The sequence below is a fragment of the Mustelus asterias genome, unplaced genomic scaffold (genome assembly GCF_964213995.1).
Source record: "Mustelus asterias unplaced genomic scaffold, sMusAst1.hap1.1 HAP1_SCAFFOLD_3891, whole genome shotgun sequence".
NCBI lineage: Eukaryota > Metazoa > Chordata > Chondrichthyes > Carcharhiniformes > Triakidae > Mustelus > Mustelus asterias.
The window spans coordinates 1-26,191 of NW_027593836.1; the positions used below are offsets into that span (position 1 = coordinate 1).

The following is a 26,191-nucleotide window of genomic DNA, read 5'->3' on the forward strand; positions in this document are numbered from 1 at the left end:
GGGGAGGGGGGGAGGAGGAGGATAGGGGGAGGGGGGGAGGAGGAGGATAGGGGGAGGGGGGGAGGAGGAGGATAGGGGGAGGGGGGGAGGAGGAGGATAGGGGGAGGGGGGGAGGAGGAGGATAGGGGGAGGGGGGGGAGGAGGAGGATAGGGGGAGGGGGGAGGAGGAGGATAGGGGGAGGGGGGGAGGAGGAGGATAGGGGGAGGGGGGGAGGAGGAGGATAGGGGGAGGGGGGAGGAGGAGGATAGGGGGAGGGGGGGAGGAGGAGGATAGGGGGAGGGGGGGGAGGAGGATACGGGGAGGGGGAGGAGGAAACGGAGAAGATACAGGGAAGGGGTGGATATGGGGATACAAGGGAGAGGGGTACAGGGGATGGTTATCCAGGGAAGGATATGGGAGGGGGGGATATGAGGAGGAGGATATGGGAGAGGGGGAGGGTATGGGGAAGATACAGGGGAGGGGAGGATACGAGTGGTGGATGTGGGGGGATACAGGGGAGAGGGGTACAGGGGATGGTTATCCAGGGGAGGATACAGGGAAGGATCTAGGAGAGGGGGAGGATATGGGGAAGATACAGGGGAGGGGAGGATACGAGTGGTGGATATGGGGATCCAGGGGAGAGGAATACAGGGGGTGGTTGTCCAGGGGACGGGTGGTTGTCCAGGGGACGGGAGGAGGAGGGGATATGGGGAAGATACAGGGGGAGGGGGGAAGATATGAGGGGTGGATATGGGGATACAGGGGGGATGGATACATGGGGTGGTTATCCAGGGGACGATACAGGGAAGGATATGGGAGAGGAGGAGGATATTGGGAAGATACCGGGGGAGGGGGGAAGATACCGGGCGAGGGGGGTTATCCAGGGGAGGATATGGGAGGGGAGGGACGATTATGGGAGGAGGGACACAGGAGAGGGACGATTTGGAGGGGTGGAGAATATGGGAAGGTGGATATGGGTTAAGATACAGGGGAGGGGAGAAGATACAGGGGAGGGGAGAAGATACAGGGGTTGGATATGGGGGGGTTACAGGGGAGGGGGATACAGGGGGTGGTTATCCAGGGGGGGATACGGGGTGGTTATCCAGGGGAGGATACAAGGAAGGATATGGGAGGGGGGGATACAGGGGGTGGTTATCCAGGGGAGGATACAAGGAAGGATATGGGAGGGGAGGATACAAGGGGATACGGGGATGATATGGGAGGAGGGATGCTGGAGAGGGGTGATTTGGGGGGTGGAGGATAGTGAAGGGGGGAAGATACAGGAGTTGGATATGGGGGTTACGTGAGGGGGATAAGGGGGCTGGACATCGTGGGGAGGATATGGGAGAGGAGGATACGGGGAGGATGTTGGAAGTGGTGGATATAGGGGACAATATGCGAGGAGGAGGAAAGAATGGGAGGATGGGGGATACGGGGAGTATATGGGAGGAAGGGGATACGGAGAGGATATGGGAGGAGGGGGATATGGAGAGGATATGGGAGGAGGGGGATATGGAGAGGATATGGGAGGAGAGGATATGGGAGGAGGAGGATATGGGAGGAGGGGGATATGGAGAGGATATGGGAGGAGGGGGATATGGGGGATACAGGTGAGGATATGGTAGGGGGACAATATGGGGGATACAGGGGAAGATATGGGAAGAGGTGGATACAGGGGAGGATATAGGGGTGCGGGGGGAGGATATGAGGGGAGGATGTGGGAGTTGGAGGATGTGGGGGATATGGGGGAGGATACAGGGGAAATACTGGGGAGGATACGGGATTCAGGGAGCAGCATGTGCCGGGTACAGCGGTGATGGTATCGGGTTAAAGAGGGAAGGATGAGTTGGATACCGGGGTGGTGGCAGGATATGGGGGAGATTGTGCGACGGATACTGGGAGAGGATACGTGGAGTTCGATCTGGGAGGGGACAAGGGTGTGGATGGAGGAGGGGTGCAGGGGGAGGATACGGGCGGGTTACGTTGGTGGGGAGATACGGGTGAGATACGTTGGGGAGGATACGAGCGAGGAACGGATAATGGGGAGATATGTTGGAGGAGGATACAGGGGGAGGGATATGAGGAACAGAATGGGGCAGATCAGGGAGGCAGACGATGACTTGGGGCGGGGGAAAGGGGAGGGAGTTGAGCATGGGGGCAGTGTGCGGATATGAAAGAGGGACGGATACTGGGGGGGGGGGCGGGGAAAGGGGGTGGATAATGAGGTGTTGATATACCACGGGCTAATGTGATCCTCCCTCTCTCTCTCCCTCTCTAGTTGACTCGCTGCCGTCTGGATCCAGCAATGAACGGAGGCATGCCCCCCGTTGCGGGGGCCCCTTCCTCGCCCCTGGCGCCCCTCGCCGTATCCTCCCCGTCACTGCCGTCCGACTGGCGGGAGTTCTGTGAGCTCCACGCTCAGTCCGCCGCCCTGGAGTTTGCCCGGAGTTGCCGCGCCTTCCTGCGGGAGAACGCGGGGACCTTGCCCGGTCCGGCGACGGGTGGCGGGGAGGGCTGGGGGTCCGAGGGTGGGGTGGCACAGACCTTCGCCCGCTACTTCCTGCGCGCCTTCGAGACGGAGCTGGGGCGGGCGGCGACCGGCGGGGAGGACGGGGAGGAGGCGGGAGGAGGGGGGGCCGCCCTGAGCGACGACTCCGTCTCCTCTCCGGCCTCGCCCCCCTCCCCGGCCCCCGAGGCCCCCCGCCCGCCCGCCCCCTCCCAGACGCGCAGCTCCGAGGACCTGGCCAAGCCCCCCCGCCTGCGCAAGCGATTCTCCCTGCGCAGCGTGGGGCGCACGGTGCGGGGGAGCGTGCGGGGAATCCTCCACTGGAAGGCAGGGGGCGGCGGGGGAGGGGGGGAGGACGGGGGGGGCAGTAGCGGGGGGGACAGGCGGCGAGCGAGCGCCGGGCACGCCCCCCACCACGCCTCCTCCGCCTCCACCTCCGCGCCGCCAACGGATCCGGCCGAGCGGTGGTCTCACCGCTTTGAGCGTCTGCGTCTCGCCAAGGCGGCGACGCCCCACCCGGTCGACCTGCGGGACGTGCGGCGCGAGGGGGTCCTGAATTACGTCGCGGCCGATGACATCAGCAGCAGCAGCAGGGCGCGCTGGACCAAGTGTCGCCTCCTCCTGAGGCGGGCAAGCGAGGGAGAGGGCTATCTGCTCGAATTCTTCGTCCCTCCAAAGGTCAGAAACGGACCGCAAACCTCCGACGGGTTCGGGGTGGTTTATATATAGAATAACAGATACCCGGGAGCGAGTTACAGACTGGAATCGAATCGACGGGTTCGGGGTGGTTTATATATAGAATAACAGCTCCCCGGGTGTGAGTTACAGACTGGAATCTAATCGACGGGTTCGGGGTGGTTTATATATAGAATAACAGATACCCGGGAGTGAGTTACAGACTGGAATCTAATCAAGGGGTTCGGGGTGGTTTATATATAGAATAACAGCTCCCCGGGTGTGAGTTACAGACTGGAATCTAATCGACGGGTTCGGGGTGGTTTATATACAGAATAACAGCTCCCCGGGTGTGAGTTACAGACTGGAATCTAATCGAGGGGTTCGGGGTGGTTTATATATAGAATAACAGCTCCCCGGGAGTGAGTTACAGACTGGAATCTAATCGAGGGGTTCGGGGTGGTTTATATACAGAATAACAGATACCCGGGAGTGAGTTACAGACTGGAATCTAATCGAGGGGTTCGGGGTGGTTTATATATAGAATAACAGATACCCGGGAGTGAGTTACAGACTGGAATCTAATCGAGGGGTTCGGGGTGGTTTATATATAGAATAACAGCTCCCCGGGAGTGAGTTACAGACTGGAATCTAATCGAGGGGTTCGGGGTGGTTTATATATAGAATAACAGATACCCGGGAGTGAGTTACAGACTGGAATCTAATCGAGGGGTTCGGGGTGGTTTATATATAGAATAACAGATACCCGGGAGTGAGTTACAGACTGGAATCTAATCGAGGGGTTCGGGGTGGTTTATATATAGAATAACAGATACCCGGGAGTGAGTTACAGACTGGGATCTAATCGAGGGGTTCGGGGTGGTTTATATATAGAATAACAGATACCCGGGAGTGAGTTACAGACTGGAATCGAATCGAGGGGTTCGGGGTGGTTTATATATCGAATAACAGATACCCGGGAGTGAGTTACAGACTGGAATCTAATCGAGGGGTTCGGGGTGGTTTATATATCGAATAACAGATACCCGGGAGTGAGTTACAGACTGGAATCTAATCGAGGGGTTCGGGGTGGTTTATAAAGAGAATAACAGATACCCGGGAGTGAGTTACAGACTGGAATCTAATCGAGGGGTTCGGTGTGGTTTATATATAGAATAACAGATACGCGAGAGTGAGATACAGACTGGAATCTAATCGAGGGGTTCGGTGTGGTTTATATATAGAATAACAGATACCCGGGAGTGAGTTACAGACTGGAATCTAATCGAGGGGTTCGGGGTGGTTTATATATAGAATAATAGCTCACCGGTAGTGAGTTACAGACTGGAATCTAATCGAGGGGTTCGGGGTGGTTTATATATAGAATAACAGATACCCGGGAGTGAGTTACAGACTGGAATCTAATCGAGTGGTTCGGGGGGTTTTTATATAGAATAACAGATACCCGGGAGAGAGTTACAGACTGGAATCTAATCGAGGGGTTCGTGGTGGTTTATATATAGAATAACAGATACCCGGGAGTGAGTTACAGACTGGAATCTAATCGAGGGGTTCGGGGTGGTTTATATATAGAATAACAGCTCCCCGGGAGTCAGTTACAGACTGGAATCGAAGCGAGGGGTTCGGGGTGGTTTATATATAGAATAACAGATACCCGGGAGTGAGTTACAGACTGGAATCTAATTGAGGGGTTCGGGGTGGTTTATCCCCAGAATAACAGATACCCGGGAGTGGGTTACAGACTGGAATCTAATCGAGGGGTTCGGGGTGGTTTATATATAGAATAACAGCTCCCCGGGAGTGAGTTACAGACTGGAATCTAATCGAGGGGTTCGGGGTGGTTTATATACAGAATAACAGATACCCGGGAGTGAGTTACAGACTGGAATCTAATCGAGGGGTTCGGGGTGGTTTAAAGAGAATAACAGCTCCCCGGGAGTGAGTTACAGACTGGAATCTAATCGAGGTGTTCGGGGTGGTTTATACAGAGAATAACAGATACCCGGGAGTGAGTTACAGACTGGAATCTAATCAAGGGGTTCGGGGTGGTTTATATATAGAATAACAGATACCCGGGAGTGAGTTACAGACTGGAATCTAATCGAGGGGTTCGGGTGGTTTATATATAGAATAGCAGCTCCCCGGGAGTGAGTTACAGACTGGAATCTAATCGAGGGGTTCGGGGTGGTTTATATATAGAATAACAGATACCCGGGAGTGAGTTACAGACTGGAATCTAATCGAGGGGTTCGGGGTGCTTTATATATAGAATAACAGATACCCGGGAGTGAGTTACAGACTGGAATCTAATCGAGGGGTTCGGGGTGGTTTATATATAGAATAACAGATACCCGGGAGTGAGTTACAGACTGGAATCTAATCGAGGGGTTCGGGGTGGTTTATATACAGAATAACAGATACCCGGGAGTGAGTTACAGACTGGAATCCAATCGAGCGGTTCAGGATGGTTTATATATAGAATAAAAGCTCCCCGGGAGTCAGTTACAGACTGGAATCGAAGCGAGGGGTTCAGGGTGGTTTATATATAGAATAACAGCTCCCCGGGAGTGAGTTACAGACTGGAATCTAATCGAGGGGTTCGGGGTGGTTTATATATAGAATAACAGATACCCGGGAGTGAGTTACAGACTGGAATCTAATCGAGGGGTTCAGGGTGGTTTATATGTAGAATAACAGATACCCGGAAGTGAGTTACAGACTGGAATCTAATCGTGGGGTTCGGGGTGGTTTATATATAGAATAACAGCTCCCCGGGAGTCAGTTACAGACTGGAATCGAAGCGAGGGGTTCGGGGTGGTTTATATAGAGAATAACAGATACCCGAGAGTGAGTTACAGACTGGAATCGAAGCGAGGGGTTCGGGATGGTTTATATATAGAATAACAGCTCCCCGGGAGTGAGTTACAGACTGGAATCTAATCGAGGGGTTCGGGGTGGTTTATATATAGAATAACAGCTCCCCGGGAGTCAGTTAGAGACTGGAATCTAATCGAGGGGTTCGGGGTGGTTTATATAGAGAATAACAGATACCTGGGAGTGAGTTACAGACTGGAATCTAATCGAGGGGTTCGGGGTGGTTTATCCCCAGAATAACAGATACCCGGGAGTGAGTTACAGACTGGAATCTAATCGAGGGGTTCGGGGTGGTTTATATACAGAATAACAGATACCCGGGAGTGAGTTACAGACTGGAATTTAATCGAGGGGTTCGGGGTGGTTTATATAGAGAATAACAGCTCCCCGGGAGTGAGTTACAGACTGGAATCTAATCGAGGTGTTCGGGGTGGTTTATATAGAGAATAACAGATACCCGGGAGTGAGTTACAGACTGGAATCTAATCGAGGGGTTCGGGTGGTTTATATATAGAATCGCAGCTCCCCGGGAGTGAGTTACAGACTGGAATCTGTTCGGGGTGGTTTATATATAGAATAACAGCTCCCCGGGAGTGAGTTACAGACTGGAATCTAATCGAGGGGTTCGGGGTGGTTTATATATAGAATAACAGATACCCGGGAGTGAGTTACAGACTGGAATCTAATCGAGGGGTTCAGGGTGGTTTATATATAGAATAACAGATACCCGGGAGAGAGTTACAGACTGGAATCTAATCGAGGGATTCGGTGTGGTTTATATATAGAAAAACAGATACCCGGGAATGAGTTACAGACTGGAATCTAATCGAGGGGTTCGGGGTGGTTTATATATAGAATAATAGCTCACCGGTAGTGAGTTACAGACTGGGATCTAGTCGAGGGGTTCGGGGTGGTTTATATATAGAATTACAGATACCCGGGAGTGAGTTACAGACTGGAATCTAATCGAGGGGTTCGGGGGGTTTATATATAGAATAACAGATACCCGGGAGTGAGTTACAGACTGGAATCTAATCGAGGGGTTCGGGGTGGTTTATATATAGAATAACAGATATCCGGGAGTGAGTTACAGACTGGAATCTAATCGAGGGGTTCGGGGTGGTTTATATATAGAATAACAGCTCCCCGGGAGAGAGTTACAGACTGGAATCTAATCGAGGGGTTCGGGGTGGTTTATATATAGAATAACAGCTCCCCGGGAGTGAGTTACAGACTGGAATCTAATCGAGGGGTTCGGGGTGGTTTATCTCCAGAATAACAGATACCCGGGAGTGAGTTACAGACTGGAATCTAATCGAGGGGTTCGGGGTGGTTTATATATAGAATAACAGATACCCGGGAGTGAGTTACAGACTGGAATCTAATCGAGGTGTTCGGGGTGGTTTATGTAGAGAATAACAGATACCCGGGAGTGAGTTACAGACTGGAATCTAATCGAGGGGTTCGGGGTGGTTTATATATAGAATAACAGATACCCGGGAGTAAATTACAGACTGGAATCTAATCGAGGGGTTCGGGGTGGTTTATATATAGAATAACAGATACCCGGGAGTGAGTTACAGACTGGAATCTAATCGAGGGGTTCGGGGTGGTTTATATAGAGAATTACAGATACCCGGGAGTGAGTTACAGACTGGAATCTAATCGAGGGGTTCGGGGTGGTTTATATACAGAATAACAGATACCCGGGAGTGAGTTACAGACTGGAATTTAATCGAGGGGTTCGGGGTGGTTTATATAGAGAATAACAGATACCTGGGAGTGAGTTACAGACTGGAATCTAATCGAGGGGTTCGGGGTGGTTTATCCCCAGAATAACAGATACCCGGGAGTGAGTTACAGACTGGAATCTAATCGAGGGGTTCGGGGTGGTTTATATACAGAATAACAGATACCCGGGAGTGAGTTACAGACTGGAATTTAATCGAGGGGTTCGGGGTGGTTTATATAGAGAATAACAGCTCCCCGGGAGTGAGTTACAGACTGGAATCTAATCGAGGTGTTCGGGGTGGTTTATATAGAGAATAACAGATACCCGGGAGTGAGTTACAGACTGGAATCTAATCGAGGGGTTCGGGTGGTTTATATATAGAATCGCAGCTCCCCGGGAGTGAGTTACAGACTGGAATCTGTTCGGGGTGGTTTATATATAGAATAACAGCTCCCCGGGAGTGAGTTACAGACTGGAATCTAATCGAGGGGTTCGGGGTGGTTTATATATAGAATAACAGATACCCGGGAGAGAGTTACAGACTGGAATCTAATCGAGGGATTCGGTGTGGTTTATATATAGAAAAACAGATACCCGGGAATGAGTTACAGACTGGAATCTAATCGAGGGGTTCGGGGTGGTTTATATATAGAATAATAGCTCACCGGTAGTGAGTTACAGACTGGGATCTAGTCGAGGGGTTCGGGGTGGTTTATATATAGAATTACAGATACCCGGGAGTGAGTTACAGACTGGAATCTAATCGAGGGGTTCGGGGGGTTTATATATAGAATAACAGATACCCGGGAGTGAGTTACAGACTGGAATCTAATCGAGGGGTTCGGGGTGGTTTATATATAGAATAACAGATATCCGGGAGTGAGTTACAGACTGGAATCTAATCGAGGGGTTCGGGGTGGTTTATATATAGAATAACAGCTCCCCGGGAGAGAGTTACAGACTGGAATCTAATCGAGGGGTTCGGGGTGGTTTATATATAGAATAACAGCTCCCCGGGAGTGAGTTACAGACTGGAATCTAATCGAGGGGTTCGGGGTGGTTTATCTCCAGAATAACAGATACCCGGGAGTGAGTTACAGACTGGAATCTAATCGAGGGGTTCGGGGTGGTTTATATATAGAATAACAGATACCCGGGAGTGAGTTACAGACTGGAATCTAATCGAGGTGTTCGGGGTGGTTTATGTAGAGAATAACAGATACCCGGGAGTGAGTTACAGACTGGAATCTAATCGAGGGGTTCGGGGTGGTTTATATATAGAATAACAGATACCCGGGAGTAAATTACAGACTGGAATCTAATCGAGGGGTTCGGGGTGGTTTATATATAGAATAACAGATACCCGGGAGTGAGTTACAGACTGGAATCTAATCGAGGGGTTCGGGGTGGTTTATATGGAGAATTACAGATACCCGGGAGTGAGTTACAGACTGGAATCTAATCGAGGGGTTCGGGGTGGTTTATATACAGAATAACAGATACCCGGGAGTGAGTTACAGACTGGAATCTAATCCAGGGGTTCGGGGTGCTTTATATGTAGAATAACAGCTCCCCGGGAGTCAGTTACAGACTGGAATCGAAGCGAGGGGTTCGGGGTGGTTTATATATAGAATAACAGATACCCGGGAGTGAGTTACAGACTGGAATCTAATCGAGGGGTTCGGGATGGTTTATATATAGAATAACAGATACCCGGGAGTGAGTTACAGACTGGAATCTAATCGAGGGGTTCGGGGTGGTTTATATATAGAATAACAGCTCCCCGGGAGTGAGTTACAGACTGGAATCTAATCGAGGGGTTCGGGGTGGTTTATATATAGAATAACAGCTCCCCGGGAGTGAGTTACAGAATGGAATCTACTCGAGGGGTTCGGGGTGGTTTATATAGAATAACAGCTCCCCGGGAGTGAGTTACAGACTGGAATCTAATCGAGGGGTTCGGGGTGGTTTATATACAGAATAACAGATACCCGGGAGTGAGTTACAGACTGGAATCTAATCGAGGGGTTCGGGGTGGTTTATATAGAGAATTACAGATACCCGGGAGTGAGTTACAGAGTGGAATCTAATCGAGGGGTTCGGGTTGGTTTATATATAGAATAACAGATACCCGGGAGTGAGTTACAGACTGGAATCTAATCGAGCGGTTCGGGGTGGTTTATATATAGAATAACAGATACCCGGGAGTGAGTTACAGACTGGAATCTAATCGAGGGTTTCGGGGTGGTTTATATATAGAATAACAGATACCCGGGAGTGAGTTACAGACTGGAATCTAATCGAGGGGTTCGGGGTGGTTTATATATAGAATAACAGATACCCGGGAGTGAGTTACAGACTGGAATCTAATCGAGGGGTTCGGGGTGGTTTATATATAGAATAACAGATACCTGGGAGTGAGTTACAGACTGGACTCTAATCGAGGGGTTCAGGGTGGTTTATATATAGAATAACAGATACCCGGGAGTGAGTTACAGACTGGAATCTAATCGAGGGGTTCGGGGTGGTTTATATATAGAATAACAGATACCCGGGAGTGAGTTACAGACTGGACTCTAATCGAGGGGTTCAGGGTGGTTTATATATAGAATAACAGATACCCGGGAGTGAGTTACAGACTGGAATCTAATCGAGGGGTTCGGGATGGTTTATATATAGAATAACAGATACCTGGGAGTGAGTTACAGACTGGAATCTAATCGAGGGGTTCGGGGTGGTTTATATATAGAATAACAGATACCCGGGAGCGAGTTACAGACTGGAATCTAATCGAGGGGTTCGGGGTGGTTTATATATAGAATAACAGCTCCCCGGGAGTGAGTTACAGACCGGAATCTAATCGAGGGGTTCGGTGTGGTTTATATAGAATAACAGCTCCCCGGGAGTGAGTTACAGACTGGAATCTAATCGAGGGGTTCGGGGTGGTTTATATATAGAATAACAGATACCCGGGAGTGAGTTACAGACTGGAATCTAATCGAGGGGTTCGGGGTGGTTTATATAGAGAATTACAGATACCCGGGAGTGAGTTACAGACTGGAATCTAATCGAGGGGTTCGGGTTGGTTTATATATAGAATAACAGCTCCCCGGGAGTGAGTTACAGACTGGAATCTAATCGATGGTTTCGGGGTGGTTTATATATAGAATAACAGATACCCGGGAGTGAGTTACAGACTGGAATCTAATCGAGGGGTTCGGGGTGGTTTATATATAGAATAACAGATACCCGGGAGTGAGTTACAGACTGGAATCTAATCGAGGGGTTCGGGGTGGTTTATATATAGAATAACAGATACCCGGGAGTGAGTGACAGACTGGAATCTAATCGAGGGGTTCGGGGTGGTTTATATATAGAATAACAGATACCCGGGAGTGAGTTACAGACTGGAATCTAATCGAGGGGTTCGGGGTGGTTTATATATAGAATAACAGCTCCCCGGGAGTCAGTTACAGACTGGAATCTAATCGAGGGGTCCAGGGTGGTTTATATATAGAATAACAGCTCCCCGGGAGTCAGTTACACACTGGAATCTAATCGAGGGGTTCGGGGTGGTTTATATATAGAATAACAGATACCCGGGAGTGAGTTACAGACTGGAATCTAATCGAGGGGTTCGGGGTGGTTTATATATAGAATAACAGATACCCGGGAGTGAGTTACAGACTGGAATCTAATCGAGGGGCTCAGGGTGGTTTATATATAGAATAACAGATACCTGGGAGTGAGTTACAGACTGGAATCTAATCGAGGGGTTCGGGGTGGTTTATATATAGAATAACAGATACCCGGGAGTGAGTTACAGACTGGAATCTAATCGAGGGGTTCGGGGTGGTTTATATAGAGAATTACAGATACCCGGGAGTGAGTTACAGACTGGAATCTAATCGAGGGGTTCGGGGTGGTTTATATACAGAATAACAGATACCCGGGAGTGAGTTACAGACTGGAATCTAATCGAGGGGTTCGGGGTGCTTTATATGTAGAATAACAGCTCCCCGGGAGTCAGTTACAGACTGGAATCGAAGCGAGGGGTTCGGGGTGGTTTATATATAGAATAACAGATACCCGGGAGTGAGTTACAGACTGGAATCTAATCGAGGGGTTCGGGATGGTTTATATATAGAATAACAGATACCCGGGAGTGAGTTACAGACTGGAATCTAATCGAGGGGTTCGGGGTGGTTTATATATAGAATAACAGATACCCGGGAGCGAGTTACAGACTGGAATCTAATCGAGGGGTTCGGGGTGGTTTATATATAGAATAACAGCTCCCCGGGAGTCAGTTACAGACTGGAATCTAATCGAGGGGTTCGGGGTGGTTTATATATAGAATAACAGCTTCCCGGGAGTGAGTTACAGAATGGAATCTACTCGAGGGGTTCGGGGTGGTTTATATAGAATAACAGCTCCCCGGGAGTGAGTTACAGACTGGAATCTAATCGAGGGGTTCGGGGTGGTTTATATATAGAATAACAGATACCCGGGAGTGAGTTCCAGACTGGAATCTAATCGAGGGGTTCGGGGTGGTTTATATAGAGAATTACAGATACCCGGGAGTGAGTTACAGACTGGAATCTAATCGAGGGGTTCGGGGTGGTTTATATATAGAATAACAGCTCCCCGGGAGTGAGTTACAGACTGGAATCTAATCGAGGGGTTCGGGTTGGTTTATATATAGAATAACAGATACCCGGGAGTGAGTTACAGACTGGAATCTAATCGAGCGGTTCGGGGTGGTTTATATATAGAATAACAGATACCCGGGAGTGAGTTACAGACTGGAATCTAATCGAGGGTTTCGGGGTGGTTTATATATAGAATAACAGATACCCGGGAGTGAGTTACAGACTGGAATCTAATCGAGGGGTTCGGGGTGGTTTATATATAGAATAACAGATACCCGGGAGTGAGTTACAGACTGGAATCTAATCGAGGGGTTCGGGGTGGTTTATATATAGAATAACAGATACCTGGGAGTGAGTTACAGACTGGACTCTAATCGAGGGGTTCAGGGTGGTTTATATATAGAATAACAGATACCCGGGAGTGAGTTACAGACTGGAATCTAATCGAGGGGTTCGGGGTGGTTTATATATAGAATAACAGATACCCGGGAGTGAGTTACAGACTGGACTCTAATCGAGGGGTTCAGGGTGGTTTATATATAGAATAACAGATACCCGGGAGTGAGTTACAGACTGGAATCTAATCGAGGGGTTCGGGATGGTTTATATATAGAATTACAGATACCCGGGAGTGAGTTACAGACTGGAATCTAATCGAGGGGTTCGGGGTGGTTTATATATAGAATAACAGATACCCGGGAGTGAGTTACAGACTGGACTCTAATCGAGGGGTTCAGGGTGGTTTATATATAGAATAACAGATACCCGGGAGTGAGTTACAGACTGGAATCTAATCGAGGGGTTCGGGATGGTTTATATATAGAATAACAGATACCTGGGAGTGAGTTACAGACTGGAATCTAATCGAGGGGTTCGGGGTGGTTTATATATAGAATAACAGATACCCGGGAGCGAGTTACAGACTGGAATCTAATCGAGGGGTTCGGGGTGGTTTATATATAGAATAACAGCTCCCCGGGAGTGAGTTACAGACCGGAATCTAATCGAGGGGTTCGGGGTGGTTTATATAGAATAACAGCTCCCCGGGAGTGAGTTACAGACTGGAATCTAATCGAGGGGTTCGGGGTGGTTTATATATAGAATAACAGATACCCGGGAGTGAGTTACAGACTGGAATCTAATCGAGGGGTTCGGGGTGGTTTATATAGAGAATTACAGATACCCGGGAGTGAGTTACAGACTGGAATCTAATCGAGGGGTTCGGGTTGGTTTATATATAGAATAACAGATACCCGGGAGTGAGTTACAGACTGGAATCTAATCAAGGGGTTCGGGGTGGTTTATATATAGAATAACAGATACCCGGGAGTGAGTTACAGACTGGAATCTAATCGAGGGGTTCGGGGTGGTTTATATATAGAATAACAGATACCCGGGAGTGAGTTACAGACTGGAATCTAATCGAGGGGTTCGGGGTGGTTTATATATAGAATAACAGATACCCGGGAGTGAGTTACAGACTGGAATCTAATCGAGGGGTTCGGGGTGGTTTATATATAGAATAACAGCTCCCCGGGAGTCAGTTACAGACTGGAATCTAATCGAGGGGTCCAGGGTGGTTTATATATAGAATAACAGCTCCCCGGGAGTCAGTTACACACTGGAATCTAATCGAGGGGTTCGGGGTGGTTTATATATAGAATAACAGATACCCGGGAGTGAGTTACAGACTGGAATCTAATCGAGGGGTTCAGGGTGGTTTATATATAGAATAACAGATACCCGGGAGTGAGTTACAGACAGGAATCTAATCGAGGGGTTCGGGGTGGTTTATATATAGAATAACAGATACCCGGGAGTGAGTTACAGACTGGAATCTAATCGAGGGGTTCGGGGTGGTTTATATATAGAATAACAGATACCCGGGAGTGAGTTACAGACTGGAATCTAATCGAGGGGTTCAGGGTGGTTTGTATATAGAATAACAGATACCCGGGAGTGAGTTACAGACTGGAATCTAATCGAGGGGTTCAGGGTGGTTTATATATAGAATAACAGATACCCGGGAGTGAGTTACAGACAGGAATCTAATCGAGGGGTTCGGGGTGGTTTATATATAGAATAACAGATACCCGGGAGTGAGTTACAGACTGGAATCTAATTGAGGGGTTCGGGGTGGTTTATATATAGAATAACAGATACCCGGGAGTGAGTTACAGACTGGAATCTAATCGAGGGGTTCGGGGTGGTTTATATATAGAATAACAGATACCCGGGAGTGAGTTACAGACTGGAATCTAATCGAGGGGTTCGGGGTGGTTTATATATAGAATAACAGATACCCGGGAGTGAGTTACAGACTGGAATCTAATCGAGGGGTTCAGGGTGGTTTATATATAGAATAACAGATACCCGGGAGTGAGTTACAGACTGGAATCTAATCGAGGGGTTCGGGGTGGTTTATATATAGAATAACAGATACGCGAGAGTGAGATACAGACTGGAATCTAATCGAGGGGTTCGGGGTGGTTTATATATAGAATAACAGATTCCTGGGAGTGAGTTCCGGACTGGAATCTAATCGAGGGGTTCGGGGCGGTTTATATATAGAATAACAGATACCCGGGAGTGAGTTACAGACTGGAATCTAATCGAGGGGTTCGGTGTGGTTTATATATAGAATAACAGATACCTGGGAGTGAGTTACAGACTGGAATCTAATCGAGGGGTTCGGGGTGGTTTATATATAGAATAACAGATACCCGGGAGTGAGTTACAGACTGGAATCTAATCGAGGGGTTCAGGGTGGTTTATATATAGAATAACAGATACCCGGGAGTGAGTTACAGACTGGAATCTAATCGAGGGGTTCAGGGTGGTTTATATATAGAATAACAGATACCCGGGAGTGAGTTACAGACAGGAATCTAATCGAGGGGTTCGGGGTGGTTTATATATAGAATAACAGATACCCGGGAGTGAGTTACAGACTGGAATCTAATTGAGGGGTTCGGGGTGGTTTATATATAGAATAACAGATACCCGGGAGTGAGTTACAGACTGGAATCTAATCGAGGGGTTCGGGGTGGTTTATATATAGAATAACAGATACCCGGGAGTGAGTTACAGACTGGAATCTAATCGAGGGGTTCAGGGTGGTTTATATATAGAATAACAGATACCCGGGAGTGAGTTCCAGACTGGAATCTAATCGAGGGGTTCGGGGTGGTTTATATATAGAATAACAGATACGCGAGAGTGAGATACAGACTGGAATCTAATCGAGGGGTTCGGGGTGGTTTATATATAGAATAACAGATACCTGGGAGTGAGTTACAGACTGGAATCTAATCGAGGGGTTCGGGGGGGTTTATATATAGAATAACAGCTCCCCGGGAGTTAGTTACAGACTGGAATCTAATCGAGTGGTTCGGGGTGGTTTATATATAGAATAACAGATACCCGGGAGTGAGTTACAGACTGGAATCTAATCGAGGGGTTCGGGGTGGTTTATATATAGAATAACAGATACCCGGGAGTGAGTTACAGACTGGAATCTAATCGAGGGGTTCGGGGTGGTTGATATATAGAATAACAGCTCCCCGGGAGTGAGTTACAGACTGGAATCTAATCGAGGGGTTTGGGGTGGTTTATATATAGAATAACAGATACCCGGGAGTGAGTTACAGACTGGAATCTAATCGAGGGGTTTGGGGTGGTTTATATATAGAATAACAGATACCCGGGAGTGAGTTACAGACTGGAATCTAATGGAGGGGTTCGGGGTGGTTTATATATAGAATAACAGATACCCGGGAGTGAGTTACAGACTGGACTCTAATCGAGGGGTTCGGGGTGGTTTATATATAGAATAACAGATACCCGGGAGTGAGTTACAGACTGGAATCTAATCGAGGAGTTCGGGGTGGTTTATATATAGAGTAACAGATACCCGGGAGTGAGTTACAGACTGGAATCTAATCGAGGGATTCGGGGTGGTTTATATATAGAGTAACAGATACCCGGGAGTGAGTTACAGACTGGAATCTAATCGAGGGGTTCGGGGTGGTTTATATATAGAATAACAGATACCCGGGAGAGAGTTACAGACTGGAATCTAATCGAGGGGTTCGGGGTGGTTTATATATAGAATAACAGATACCCGGGAGTGAGTGACAGACTGGAATCTAATTGAGGGGTTCGGGGTGGTTTATATATAGAATAACAGATATCCGGGAGTGAGTGACAGACTGGAATCTAATTGAGGGGTTCGGGGTGGTTTATATATAGAATAACAGATACCCGGGAGTGAGTTACAGACTGGAATCTAATCGAGGGGTTCGGGGTGGTTTCTATATAGAATAACAGATACCCGGGAGTGAGTTACAGACTGGAATCTAATCGAGGGGTTCGGGGGGGTTTATATATAGAATAACAGCTCCCCGGGAGTGAGTTACAGACTGGAATCTAATCGAGGGGTTTGCTCCGTGTTGTTCATCTCTCTTCCCTCTCTCTAGTCCACGAAACCCCGTGTCAGTATTCGCTGTTCCTCCATAATGGATGTCCGGACCAGCACCTCACTGGAAATGCCTGACAAGGAGAACACTTTCGTTCTGAAAGTAAGTACTCGCTGTCTCACCCCGTGCTGTACCTGTCCTGGGAGTGTTTGATGGGGGACAGTGTAGAGGGAGCTTTACTCTGTATCTAACCCCGTGCTGTACCTGTCCTGGGAGTGTTTGATGGGGGACAGTGTAGAGGGAGCTTTACTCTGTATCTAACCCCGTGCTGTACCTGTCCTGGGAGTGTTTGATGGGGACAGTGTAGAGGGAGCTTTACTCTGTATCTAACCCCGTGCTGTATCTGTCCTGGGAGTGTTTGATGGGGACAGTGTAGAGGGAGCTTTACTCTGTATCTAACCCCGTGCTGTACCTGTCCTGGGAGTGTTTGATGGGGACAGTGTAGAGGGAGCTTTACTCTGTATCTAACCCCGTGCTGTACCTGTCCTGGGAGTGTTTGATGGGGACAGTGTAGAGGGAGCTTTACTCTGTATCTAACCCCGTGCTGTGCCTGTCCTGGGAGTGTTTGATGGGGGACAGTGTAGAGGGGGCTTTACTCTGTATCTAACCCCGTGCTGTACCTGTCCTGGGAGTGTTTGATGGGGGACAGTGTAGAGGGAGCTTTACTCTGTATCTAACCCCGTGCTGTACCTGTCCTGGGAGTGTTTGATGGGGACAGTTTAGAGGGAGCTTTACTCTGTATCTAACCCCGTGCTGTACCTGTCCTGGGAGTGTTTGATGGGGGACAGTGTAGAGGGAGCTTTACTCTGTATCTAACCCTGTGTTTCCCCGCAGATGGAGGACTCAATGGACTACATTCTGGAGACAGTTGACTCATTACAGATGCGTTCCTGGCTCTCCGACATTCAGGAGTGTATGAGCCCGGGGTGAGTTTTGTGGGGAATCGGTGGCACAAGGGGTTGGGGACCAACAAGTGCCAAGTAACATTCGCGCCAGACACAAGTGCCAGGCAAAGCCCAACTCCAATGAGAGACAATCTAACCATCTCCCCGCCTTGACGTTCAATGGTATTCCCATCGCTGAATCCCCCTCCCTCCCCCCACTAACAACATCCTTGGGGTTCCCACTGACCAGAAACTGAACCGAGACCCAGCCAGATAAATCCTGTGGCTCCCAGAGCAGGTCAGAGGCTGGGAATCCTGCGGAGAGTAACTCCCCTCCTGACTCCCCCCGCGGCCCAAAGTCTGTCCCACCATCGACAAGGACACAAGTCAGGAGTGTGAGGGGATAATCTCCACTCGCCTGGATGGGTGCGGCTCCCAACAACACTGGGGAAGCTCAACACCATCCGGGACAAAGCAGCTCCCCTCCTCCTCCCCCCCCCGCTCGATCGACACGCTAACCCCCCACCTTCGACACTCACTCCCTCCCCCTCCCCCTGCTCGATCGACACGCTAACCCCCCACCTTCGACACTCACTCCCTCCTCCCCCCCTGCTCGATCGACAGGCTAACCCCCCACCTTCGACACTCACTCCCTCCTCCCCCCCTGCTCGATCGACAGGCTAACCCCCCACCTTCGACACTCACTCCCTCCTCCCCCCCTGCTCGATCGACACGCTAACCCCCCACCTTCGACACTCACTCCCTCCCCCTCCCCCCCCGCTCGATCGACACGCTAACCCCCCACCTTCGACACTCGCTCCCTCCCCCTCCCCCCCCGCTCGATCGACACGCTAACCCCCCACCCTCGACACTCACTCCCTCCACCACCCACGCACAGCGGCAGCTGTGTGCACCAACTACTGGATGCCCCGCAGCGACTCGCCGAGGCTCCTTCCACAGCACCTTCCAAACCCGCCCCACCTCGAAGGACAAGGGGAGGGGGCGGCAGACGCATGGGGAACACCCACCGCCTGCAAGTTTCCCCCCCTCCAAGCTGCCCCCCGCCCCCCAATCCTAACTTGGAAATATATCGGCCGTTCCTTCACTGTGGCTGGGGTCAAAATCCTGGAGCTCCCTCCCTAACAGCGCCGTGGGCGTACCTACACCACACACACACGCGGGGGACTGCAGCGATTCAAGATGGCGGCTGACCCCCCCCCCCCCCCCCCCCTTCCCCAGGGGGCAATGGGAAATGGCCAATGAATGCTGGCCAGTCAGCAGCGCCCATATCCCAGAGTTCATGATAAACTCTCACCAACTTTTACAGATGCCCCATAGAAAGCATTCTTTCTGGGTTGTATCACAGCTTGGTCTGGGGCTCCTGCTCTGCCCAAGACCGCAAGGAACTACAAAAGGGGTCGTGAATGTAGCCCAATCCATCACCAGCCTCCCATCCATTGACTCTGTCTACACTTCTCTCGGGGGGCGGGGGGGGGGGAAAAGCAGCCGGCATAATTAAGGACCCCCCCCCCGACGCACCCCGGACATTCTCTCTTCCACCTTCTTCCGTCGGGAAAAAGATACAAAAGTCTGAGGTCACGTACCGACCGACTCAAGAACAGCTTCTTCCCCTGCTGCTTTTGAATGGACCGACCTCGCGTTAAGTTGATCTTTCTCTGCACCCTGAGCTGTGACTGTAACGCGACATTCTGCACCCTCTCCTTTCCTTCTCTGTGAACGGTATGCTTTGTGTAACGCGCAAGGAACAATACTTTTCACTGTATCCCAAAACACGTGACAATATCAAATCCAATCCTTTTCCTTCTCCCTTCTGTACTCGATGAACGGTATGCTTTGTATAGCGCGCAAGGAACAATACTTTTCACTGCATCCCAACGCAAGACAATAGTAAATCGAATCAGAGCATTAAGCTTGGCCATGGGGGAACCGTCAGATGGTCAGGGACCTCGTACCCAGTGCTAAAGACCCCGCTGAAGATCTGAGGCAGCGAGGCAAACTTCATTGCAATTGTATCGTTCTGATATGGAAGGCACGCGATCTAATTAGCTCTGATTCGATTTCATTTTGCGTTAGCATGTCAGTCCAACACGTCACAGATACTTCAGCCTGTTGCAAAATACTGTGGGACTCCACAGAGGCCAGAGAACCCCCGACAGTGCAGAAGGGGGCCCAAACGCCCGTGTCCCACCAGACCAAAGAAAAAGGTCAGAGGTCGTGTCAGAGGGCAGGCAACTTGTTGACGTCAGGGGGAATCCTGGAAGGGCTCCGGCGTTGCATGGCGGAAGGTTGACTGTTCTTGGTGTGTTTTACAGGGACAGCGAGGAGGCCCTCCCCTTGGGGTGTATCAACCACTCTGACAGTATGCCAAGCCGAGAGCTTCCCATGATCCCCTGTGGCAGCTCCGACCACATCTCCCAAGGTAAGGAGGGGGCACCGCACCGTGGGAGGGTCGGTGCTGAGGGAGCGCCGCACTGTGGGAGGGTCGGTGCTGAGGGAGCGCCGCACTGTGGGAGGGTCGGTGCTGAGGGAGTGCCGCACTGTGTGGGAGCGTCAGTGCTGTGGGAGCGCCGCACTGTGTGGGAGGGTCAGTGCTGAGGGAGCGCCGCACTGTGGGATGGTCAGTGTTAAGGGACCGCCGCACTGTGGGAGGGTCGGTGCTGAGGGAGCGCCGCACTGTGGGAGGGTCAGTGCTGAGGGAGCGCCGCACTGTGGGAGGGTCAGTGCTGAGGGAGCGCTGCACTGTGGGAGGGTCGGTGCTGAGGGAGCGCCGCACTGTGGGAGGGTCAGTGCTGAGGGAGCGCCGCACTGTGGGAGGGTCGGTGCTGAGGGAGCGCCGCACTGTGGGAGGGTCGGTGCTGAGGGAGCGCCGCACTGTGGGAGGGTCGGTGCTGAGGGAGCGCCGCACTGTGGGAGGGTCAGTGCTGAGGGAGCGCCGCACTGTGGGAGGGTCAGTGCTGAGGGAGCGCCGCACTGTGGGAGGGTCAGTGCTGAGGGAGCGCCGCACTGTGGGAGGGTCAGTGCTGAGGGAGCGCCGCACTGTGGGAGGGTCAGTGCTGAGGGAGCGCCGCACTGTGGGAGGGTCGGTGCTGAGGGAGCGCCGCACTGTGGGAGGGTCAGTGCTGAGGGAGCGCCGCACTGTGGGAGGGTCAGTGCTGAGGGAGCGCCGCACTGTGGGAGGGTCGGTGCTGAGGGAGCGCCGCACTGTGGGAGGGTCGGTGCTGAGGGAGCGCCGCACTGTGGGAGGGTCAGTGCTGAGGGAGCGCCGCACTGTGGGAGGGTCGGTGCTGAGGGAGCGCCGCACTGTGGGAGGGTCAGTGCTGAGGGAGCGCCGCACTGTGGGACGGTCGGTGCTGAGGGAGCGCCGCACTGTGGGAGGGTCGGTGCTGAGGGAGCGCCGCACTGTGGGAGGGTCGGTGCTGAGGGAGCGCCGCACTGTGGGAGGGTTGGTGCTGAGGGAGCGCCGCACTGTGGGAGGGTCGGTGCTGAGGGAGCGTCGCACTGTGGGAGGGTCGGTGCTGAGGGAGCGTCAGGGGAGGGTCATTTTTTGCCTGCGGTCTGTCACCCTTTCTCTGTCTCTCTCTCTCTCTCTCCAGGTGCCTATGGTGGTCTAACTGAACGACCCTCCGTCTCGGTCTCCCCCAGCTCCTTCTCCATCACCCCTACCCGCCTGGGGTCCTTGGAGCTGCTGCCCCCCGAATTGCCCCCTCGCATCCCTATCGAGGAGACCTTGGAGCGGTTACAGGCCGTCCCCCCGACCACCCCCACCCCCTTCCCGGACACCCCAGACGCCGCAGGTACGGTTCGCTCCTCCTCTGCATTGGAGGGTGGGATGTTTGTTGGCCTCAGGACCGCACTGTGTGGGTGGGTTAATGGAGCAGAAGGTGGCGGGGGGGGGGGGGTGGCGCGGGGAGGCAGGTGACGGCTCTTGAGCTGGGAACCTGTGACAGGAAGTGGCTCTGGCCTTGACAGGAAGTTGACCAAAAGCGATGGACAATATTCAAGATGGCGGCGGATCTGGGACTCCGGGAACAGGAGGGAGGCCATTCGGCCCTTCGAGCCTGCTCCGACATCCAATCAGATCATGGTTGATCTCAAATCCACCTCCCCACCCGTTCCCCAACTCCGTTTTTTATTTCAAAATAAATCTGGTCACCGTCGAGTCATAAAATCCCTGCAGTGCACAGGGAGGCCATTCGGGCCATCCAGTCTGTGCCGACCGCAATCCCTCCCTATCCCCATAATCCCGTGCATTTACCCGGCCAATCTCCCTGACACGAAGGGGCAGTTTAGCACGGCCAATCTCTCTCTTTTGCTCGCTGTCTCTCGCTTTCTCTCTCTCTTGCAAGTGCGCTGTCGCTTTGGCGCCCACGCGCTCGGTTTCGCCTCCCCCCCCCCCCGCGCGCGCCCCCCTCCTCCCCCCTCGCGCGCGCCCCCCTCCTCCCCCCCCCCCCCCCCCCCCCCCCCCCCTCTCGCAGTCGCATGCTCCTTTGCTGACTCCCGCTCTCCTTCTCCCCAGGCTCGCCCTTCATCTTCCAAGTCGACCAAGACCTCGGCGAGGGTGACCACCCCCTCTCCGAGTACCCCTGGTTCCACGGGACCCTCTCGCGGCTGAAGGCGGCGCAGCTGGTGCTGGCGGGCGGTCCAAGTAGCCACGGCGTGTTCCTGGTGCGGCAGAGCGAGACGCGGAGAGGCGAATACGTGCTGACGTTCAACTTCCAAGGCAAGGCCAAGGTGAGTACCGAAGCAGATGGAGCGAGTGGCCACCGCAAGTCGAGGAGAGCCTCGGGGGGGTCTGTCCGCACTGGAGCACTGCAGGTTAAGAGATTATTCAACTGTGTTTATTCAGTATAATCTGGCAAATTTAAATTGGAACGATTTTCACCGGAGTAATTCAGGTTGTTAGATGATTAAGCTGTATTTATTGAGTAGAATCTGCCTCTGGAGTGATGCAGGAGGAGAGTGAATTGTTGAAACCATTTCTCCTTCAGGCTAAGGGATGTCTTGATGCACCTGTACAGGGCATTGGTGAGGCCGCAGCTGGAATACTGTGTGCAGTATTGGTCCCCTTATATGAGGAAGGATATATTGGCCTTGGAGGGAGTGCAGAGAAGGTTCACCAGGTTGATACCGGAGATGAGGGGTTTGGATTATGAGGAGAGGCTGAGGAGATTGGGTTTGTACTCGTTGGAGTTTAGAAGGATGAGGGGGGATCTTATGGAGACTTATAAGATAATGCGGGGGCTGGATAGGGTGGAGGCGGAGAGATTCTTTCCACTTAGTAAGGAAGTTAAAACTAGAGGGCACAGCCTCAAAATAAAGGGGGGTCGGTTTAAGACAGAGTTGAGGAGGAACTTCTTCTCCCAGAGGGTGGTGAATCTCTGGAATTCTCTGCCCACTGAGGTGGTGGAGGCTACCTCGCTGAATATGTTTAAAGCGCGGATGGATGGATTCCTGATCGGTAAGGGAATTAAGGGTTATGGGGATCAGGCGGGTAAGTGGTACTGATCCACGTCAGATCAGCCATGATCTTATTGAATGGCGGGGCAGGCTCGAGGGGCTAGATGGCCTACTCCTGCTCCTATTTCTTCTGTTCTTATGTTCTTAAGGGGGGAATTCAATCAAATTTATTCTGTATAGTCTCCCGAGCTCAGATCACAACTGTTCCCACTGTACACAGCGCTCCGGGTGTGGTCTAACCGGACCAGAACTGTACACAGCGCTCCGGGTGTGGTCTAACCGGACCAGAACTGTACACGGTGCTCCGAGTGTGGTCTAACCGGACCAGAACTGTACACAGAGCTCCGAGTGTGGTCGAACCGGACCAGAACTGTACACGGTGCTCCGAGTGTGGTCTAACCGGACCAGAACTGTAGACAGAGCTCCGAGTGTGGTCTAACCGGACCAGAACTGTACACGGTGCTCCGAGTGTGGTCTAACCGGACCAGAACTGTACACGGTGCTCCGAGTGTGGTCTAACCGGACCAGAACTGTACACGGTGCTCCGAGTGTGGTCTAACCGGACCAGAACTGTACACAGTGCTCCGAGTGTGGTCTAACCAGACCAGAACTGTACACGGTGCTCCGAGTGTGGTCTAACCGGACCAGAACTGTACACGGTGCTCCGAGTGCGGTCTAACCGGACCAGAACTGTACACAGTGCTCCGAGTGTGGTCTAACCAGACCAGAACTGTACACAGTGCTCCGAGTGTGGTCTAACCGGACCAGAACTGTACACGGTGCTCCGAGTGTGGTCTAACCGGACCAGAACTGTACACGGTGCTCCGAGTGTGGTCTAACCTGACCAGAACTGTACACGGTGCTCCGAGTGTGGTCTAACCGGACCAGAACTGTACACGGTGCTCCTAGTGTGGTCTAACCTGACCAGTACTCAGCAATATCTGCTCCTATCTCCAAGTAATCTTAACCTTAAAATAAATTCGATTTATTTTGCCTTAGCCTGATCTGACACAAACGAGACATGGGAGTGACTGGGGTTGAAATTCTGATGAAGGCAGCTGACGGGAGATATCGAGAAGCGAGTCGCAATCCCTTCGGGTTGACCCGGGGGGGGGGTGAGAGTGTGTTGTGACGCATTGCGGGGTCGGAGGAGCGGATGGGAAAGTGGAGTCGGAGCCCAGAATTTCAGGCTAAGGGGAGATGGAATGGAGTTTATTTTTCACTGCATAGATCATAAAGATTTGGATTGAAAAGGAAAGCTGGTGGGCGAATCGCAGCCAGGCGAATGGGCGTCCTTGCAGTGGGGTGAGGAGAGATTTGATGTGCAAAAGCGATGGGTCAAAGTCGCGGTCAGGCCGAGTTTATTTGAACATGGAGCAGTTAGGAAGAAGGGTTTGACCGGTTGAACCCAGTTTGACCAAGGTCACATGTCTCGTTTGTGTTAGATCAGGCTAAGGCAAAAAAAATGGAATTTATTTTAAGGGTAAGATTACTTGGAGATCGGAGGAGATACTGAGTACTGGTCCGGTTAGACCACACTCGGAGCGCCGTGTACAGTTCTGGTCCGGTTAGACCACACTCGGAGCACCGTGTACAGTTCTGGTCCGGTTAGACCACACTCGGAGCGCCGTGTACAGTTCTGGTCCGGTTAGACCACACTCGGAGCACCGTGTACAGTTCTGGCCCCATTAGACCACACTCGGAGCACCGTGTACAGTTCTGGTCCGGTTAGACCACACTCGGAGCACCGTGTACAGTTCTGGTCCGGTTAGACCACACTCGGAGCACCGTGTACAGTTCCGGTCCGGTTAGACCACACTCGGAGCACCGTGTACAGTTCTGGTCCGGTTAGACCACACTCGGAGCACCGTGTACAGTTCTGGTCCGGTTAGACCACACTCGGAGCACTGTGTACAGTTCTGGTCCGGTTAGACCACACTCGGAGCACCGTGTACAGTTCTGGTCCGGTTAGACCACACTCGGAGCACTGTGTACAGTTCTGGTCCGGTTAGACCACACTCGGAGCACCGTGTACAGTTCTGGTCCGGTTAGACCACACTCGGAGCACCGTGTACAGTTCTGGCCCCGTTAGAACGAATGTTGAAAATGATCATTAATTCTCTCTCTCCCCACCCCACCCCCCTCTCTCCCACCCCCCTGTTCACTCTCTCTGTCCCCCCCTCTCTCTCTCTGCCCTCCTCTCTCTCTCTCTGCCCCCTCTCTCTCTCTGCCCCCCTCTCTCTCTCTGCCCCCCTCTCTCTCTCTCTGCCCCCCTCTCTCTCTCTCTGCCCTCCTCTCTCTCTCTCTGCCCCCTCTCTCTCTCTCTGCCCTCCTCTCTCTCTCTCTGCCCCCCTCTCTCTCTCTCTGCCCCCTCTCTCTCTGCCCCCTCTCTCTCTCTGCCCCCCCTCTCTCTCTCTCTGCCCCCCTCTCTCTCTCTCTGCCCCCCTCTCTCTCTCTCTGCCCCCCTCTCTCTCTCTCTGCCCCCTCTCTCTCTCTCTGCCCCCCTCTCTCTCTCTCTGCCCCCTCTCTCTCTCTCTCTGCCCCTCTCTCTCTCTCTGCCCCCTCTCTCTCTCTGCCCCCTCTCTCTCTCTCTGCCCCCTCTCTCTCTCTCTCTGCCCCCTCTCTCTCTCTCTCTCTGCCCCCCTCTCTCTCTCTCTCTGCCCCCCTCTCTCTCTCTCTCTGCCCCCCTCTCTCTCTCTCTCTGCCCCCCTCTCTCTCTCTCTCTGCCCCCCTCTCTCTCTCTCTCTGCCCCCCTCTCTCTCTCTCTCTGCCCCCCTCTCTCTCTCTCTCTGCCCCCCTCTCTCTCTCTCTGCCCCCCTCTCTCTCTCTCTCTCTGCCCCCCTCTCTCTCTCTCTCTGCCCCCCTCTCTCTCTCTCTCTCTCTGCCCCCCTCTCTCTCTCTGCCCCCCTCT

General features: G+C 52.0%; 1 protein-coding gene across 1 annotated transcript; it reads left to right on the forward strand.

The window, feature by feature from the left end:
- Nucleotides 1–2,262: 2,262 nt before the first annotated feature.
- Nucleotides 2,263–22,554, forward strand: LOC144490835 (SH2B adapter protein 1-like; the record flags this gene model as incomplete). The annotated part of the gene is made up of 6 exons (XM_078208531.1): nt 2,263–3,164; nt 16,919–17,020; nt 17,753–17,844; nt 20,136–20,242; nt 21,417–21,617; nt 22,340–22,554. Coding segments are annotated over exons 1-6 (1,596 nt in total), but the record flags the coding sequence as incomplete, so codon positions are not given.
- Between the last annotated feature and the right edge of the window lie 3,637 nt (nt 22,555–26,191).